This window comes from Uranotaenia lowii, chromosome 1, assembly GCF_029784155.1.
Source record: "Uranotaenia lowii strain MFRU-FL chromosome 1, ASM2978415v1, whole genome shotgun sequence".
Classification (NCBI taxonomy): Eukaryota; Metazoa; Arthropoda; class Insecta; order Diptera; family Culicidae; genus Uranotaenia; species Uranotaenia lowii.
In genome coordinates, this window is record NC_073691.1 from 141,655,633 (window position 1) to 141,661,261 (window position 5,629).

A 5,629-nucleotide genomic window follows, 5' to 3' on the forward strand; every position below is an offset into this window, starting at 1 on the left:
AAACCCGTTTTATGCAATTGTCTTAAGCGTGTGGTTGTTAATTCTGATTAGAAAAAGAATTGTCAGCCAGTTGGTGTGTCCCCGGAAGAGAAACTGCATTGACAAGCATAATTAGATTTAGCTTTGTCTTTTTGGTAAGTGTCTTTGACTTTTTGATGATTCTGAATAATAATAAATTGATTTTTGTTTCCATATTTTGATGACAAGGGATGGATCTGGATGCATGTGCCCTTCCGAAACTGGTGCCGATTACTGTTTTTTGGTACGACTTCCCGGAACACGGAACACAGGACACCATGTAGACAACAACGGACAAGGTAAAATTATGTTTTAATTAGATCATTTATTTTTCATTACTGAATACTTTTCCATTTTTTTTTCAGCGATCCACAAACCGTCCTGCGTTGCTGGAACTGCTGGAATTGAAGTGTTTTATTGTGGTAAAAGTGAAGTGTAAGCGAAAAATATTGTGAAAATAAAGTTAGTTCTAAATGAAATTTTGTTATATTTTCATTATAAACATAAACCAAAATACAAATTGACCTACATTTCACTACGATTCTAAAAACACTCTTCGTAGCTTTCATAAGCACAGTGAGTTGAATTAACTAAAAATTCACGTAAATTGTAGGTAATAGGCCCACGAAACACGAATTCTTATAGGGACGTGTTTACATATTGATCTCGTAGGATCTACGTGAAAATCAATTGGATAAAAATTATGTAGTTTTTCACATACCCACGACGTGCAGATTATTTTGGGTGTAAGTTAAAAGTTTTCGAGCAATCTGCCATATAGACCATTCCGAAATGGTCCTATCCGGATGTCTTCCGGGTGAAGAACTCATCCCACCGAAAACACACTTGTTTAACTTTTTTCATTAGAAGAGAAACAATAGCATTTCTATTCTGGAACTTTTTTTCATTAAATATTCTGGTTTCGAGCGCGTTGAAGTACGTCCCATTCCACTAACAGTTGAAGACGAACTCTTAGCAGTGTTCGGCATCGCTAACTGAAAAGTTAGCGGCGCTAATTAGATAGCTAACTCGGTTAAAGTTAGCGATCGCTAATCAAAACCGCTAAATGTTGCGTAAAATTTATCGATCTATAGGTAAGCGCTAATCGCTAATCGATAGTACAAAGTTTTGAAATAGATTAGCAAAACACAAATTTTGCAGCCATCTTTAATTATAATATTGACTTGAAAAATTGTTAAAGATATCAATAGGAGCAGTTTTCGAACTTGTTTTGTAATATTTCTGGCCATATCAGTTGCGTCAGTTTATTTTAATATAAGTTAGCGTATTTGGTGGAAAATAAAAGAAAAAGCTTTTGAATCACATTTTTCAGAATATTCACCCGATTATCTTTTTTTTTACATCAGTTTATGCAAAGATTCTCTTTAAGTTTTGTTTTGTCCGAAATAATTTTTCATCTTTTTTGACAGTAATACAACTCAAAACGTTGATTGATTCATTGACTTGTTTTGTTCTGGAAATTTCAATTTTTCACAACTTTTTCATCTCTTTTATACTCAAAGAAGGCTTATTCCTACACAGTAAATTTTTGCCTCGATTTCCAGCAAAAAAAATTGCTGGAAACGATCAGCAATCCAATTTTTTGCTGGAAACCAGCAATCGGTTTTCTGATTGCTGGATTTTTCAGCATTCGGTTGTGTTTTTGTCATTTTTGCTGAAAACCCAGCAATCGGGTTTCAAATTGCTGGACTTTCCAGCAATTGATCTAGTTTGCTGGAGAATCAGCAATCGAGTTGTCAAATTGGAGTTTGTTTGTTTTCGTACGCTGAAATGGTGAGAATTTATGTCACAAACTTTGAATAGATTAATCAATTATTCTTATTTTCCTCTATATTGTAGCAACCATGGTTTTCAGACATCAAGTCAAGGGTGAGTTTTTATTGGATAGGTAGATATTTCATGAAAGATACTAATCCAAACTCTATTTCAGGTGGTCAACACTTTGGCACAAAGCTGCCGCCCCAGAGCAGAGCAGGTGCTGATATAATAAAAATAAAATATATAGTTTTGGAAATAAATACCAACAAGAAATAATTCTTATTTATTGCTCATCATAGGCACAGCCAGTATTCAATATTCGAATTGAAATATAAATTTGATTCCAAATACAACTGAATGTTTTGAAAAAAAAAATAGCTGGTTTCCAGCAATCTGGATTGCTGATTTCCAGCAATTTGAATTGCTGGAATCCAGCATTAATGTTTGCTGATTTTTCTAGCGATTCAAATTGCTGGAAATTTTGCTGGAAAGTCAGCGGGACAAAAACCAGCAAAATTTTGCTGGTTTTCAGCAAAAAAAAAATTGCTGTGTATGATTGCAGTCAAAATCGAGATCGAATAGCTTTCGAAATCAATCTTTAACGATAATTTGAATACCTGATTGGATTCAAAATTTTAAATTTGAATGAGGCTGAATTTATGATCTATAAGTCTAAGGCCAAATTAACACTTTAAAGATGTAGCGTTTTTCAGTTAGCGGAACTAAAAATTAGCGGAACTTTCTTATCTGCTAGCTGAAGAAATATTTGGCGAGAAAATAAATTCGCTAACCGAAAGTTAGCGGACTAATTAGCGATTAGCGGATTAGCGTTTTTGTGCCGGACACTGACTCTCAGACAATGCTTTTAAAAGATTTTGAAAATATTTTTCATCGCAAGTTCAATAAATATTTGCGTTATTGCTCCCTTAATTTAACCGACTTTCTACACGCATAGAAAAGGTTGCAAAAATCCAATGCCAAATCCAATTTAGCAAATCTGTGCCAAAAATGCACTGAAAAGCGTACCATGCCAAAGATGATATGTTTGAAACTTACTAAAAAGACTCGGGATTTTCTTCCTATTGGGTAATTTATCCCAGAAACAAGGAAATTAAAAAAAACCGCAGTGCCGTAGGGAAGCGAGAATCGAACTCACAACACCATTTTTATATTGTCTTGCCAATCCGACATCTTAACCAGTGTATTATCTGAGCAGATGGAGGACGAGGGATATTTGTCATAGGCTTTCTGCCACCGATCAATCACAAAAAAGGTAGTACTTTATAAAGGAAACAGAAAAGGACGTGAAAACGTATTTATTTTGTTTCTTTCAGTCATACGCAATGCGGTTGCGCTGGGAGGTTAATGCCGGCGGTCGCAAATCGAATCATCCCCGGTCGCGTTCTGTTCTTATGCCAATGATGCTGTAATATTGGTTACTCACGATTGGCATATAGGCTAAATTACGAGTGTAGCAGTCTTTTCTGAATACAAGTTCCCCAAATTCGAGTGTAAGCTGACGGTATGTGTTGAAGAAACATAATATAATTTATTAATTCCTTTAAAATAACGCATTTTATTAGTTTTAAGAATAGGAACTACTCAAACACCTATTTGAGTTGAAGAAATGTGTATATTTTGACTTGAACACATCCTCGTCTTTCATTTTTTGTTGGTTTTAGATTAAATCAACAAAACAGGTTTTACTGGTTTTGACGAAAATGAAATACCGAATACCGGTTTTAGGAAAACGGCTCAGTTTTACCACACAATACACAATACCACACAATATAATTTTAAAAAATATCGATAGTATAAAAAATTTGTTCAAAATTTGTTTTCTATCTTTCTAAAAATACGCCCCGAAAAGAATAGAAGGTGAAAAAATTTCAGCTCTCATCAGCGTGCGTAATATTTATTTCTCATGAATCTAGCAATATTGGGCAACCGTTGAATGATAAAGAGTGATTCAGAGCAATCTCACGCCACAGATAACGGCTATTAACTTGTCAGTCACTAGTCGATAATTTAAATACGCATGCTGGTGATGAGTACGGTCACTAAAGTCATTCATTGTGTGGTAGCGAGTCGGTAGAAATGCAAATTTTTGGAGCAATTTTAGTAGCCATATCGGCAGGTGTGGTCAGCGGCCAGTTCAATCTGCATCACTGGACCGGAAGATCCGGTGTAGTGAATTTGTTCGAGTGGAAGTGGAGGGATGTCGCTGTTGAATGCGAACAATTTTTGTCGGTGAAAGGCTTCGGAGGGGTTCTGGTGTCTCCACCGACCGAGAACGCTTTGGTGCTGAACCCTCGAAGACCCTGGTGGGAGCGATACCAGCCAATATCTCACTATCTGAACTCCCGCTCCGGAACGGAAGATGAGTTCATGGATATGGTGTCCCGGTGCAATATTATAGGGGTCCGGGTCTACGTGGACGTGGTGTTGAATCACATGGCCGGGATGACCGATTATGGAGGCGTAGGTGGATCTTTGGGCAACGTGAGCCTGATGTATTACCCGGCAGTGCCGTACACTGCAAGCGAGTTCAATCCGAATTGTGAAGTTACTAGTGATAGCAACCCCCTGGAGATTCGGAACTGTCGACTTAACGGTTCTCCCGATTTAAACCTTAACTCTGAGTGGGTACGTGATAGAATTGTTAACCTCCTCAATAAGTTCATTTCTTACGGAGTGGCTGGATTCCGTATAGATGCGGCAAAGTACATGTGGCCGGCAGATTTGCAAAATTTATACAGCCGGTTGTTGAACCTTTCCGAGTTTCATGGCTTTCCTCCAGGTTCTCGAGCGTTCATTTCTCAACTAGTAGACGACACAATTGAATATGAGAGTATTTCAAAGTACGAATACTCTCCATTAGGAACAGTTAGCGAGTATCTCTATTCTCAAAAAATTGGATCATTCTTCAGTGGGCAGCAACCACTTACGCTCTTACAAAACTGGGGACCATTTTGGGGATTTTTACCTTCCGAACGATCGGTGGTGTTCATAGATAACCATATTAATCAACGCATTCCATCGTCACCAAGGAGCCATATTCTGACTCATAGAGAGTCCAAATCTTACATTCTGGCCAACGTATTCATGTTAGCTCATCCCTATGGACTACCTCAGGTGATGAGTTCTTTTGAATTTAACAACATCGATCAAGGTCCACCATCGGACGCCAGTGGGAATACAGTTTCACCGACAATTTCCGAGGAAGGCTTTTGTGGAAACGGTTGGATTTGCGAACACCGATGGACACCGATCGCTAACATGGTGGGTTTCCGTAACGCAGTTGCTGATACGTCGATCTCGCTCTGGGTCGACAACGGAGCATATCAGGTGGCCTTTTGTCGAGGAAATCGAGGTTTCGTAGCGTTCAATTTGGAGGATACCGATCTGGATCTTACGATGCAAACCTGTCTCTCCGAAGGCACCTACTGTGACGTGATTTCCGGGAGCGTGCTGAACGGTTCTTGTACCGGATATTCGGTACAGGTTGATGCCAATGGCTTAGCACGTATTTATGTGGCAGCTAGAGGAGGATACGGAGCGTTGGCTATTCATGTAAATTCGAAAGTTATATAAAAGAAATACGTGTTAAAATGTGTACACCGTGAGTTATTATAAAGATGACACTTCTTCCATTTATTTGTCGTCAACCAAATGTAGATCGCATTCACTCAATCTCTTAAAAACTTCCAATACCTGTATTGTCACCTGTAACTGTATAAAGAATGCTTCATCTAGTACCTACAAGCTTAATCCCTGAATGTAGAAAGTATGTATGTATTTACAAGAAGGGTTTGTTTGTCCTAAAACTGAA

At 37.9% G+C, this 5,629-nt stretch overlaps 1 protein-coding gene across 1 annotated transcript; it reads left to right on the forward strand.

Annotated features, from left to right (window-relative positions):
- Nucleotides 1–3,885: 3,885 nt before the first annotated feature.
- Nucleotides 3,886–5,391, forward strand: LOC129737990 (alpha-amylase A-like). Its single transcript, XM_055729164.1, has one exon. It carries the CDS (start codon nucleotides 3,895–3,897, stop codon nucleotides 5,389–5,391), a length of 1,497 nt encoding a protein of 498 aa, XP_055585139.1. The 5' UTR covers nucleotides 3,886–3,894.
- Nucleotides 5,392–5,629: the final 238 nt, after the last annotated feature.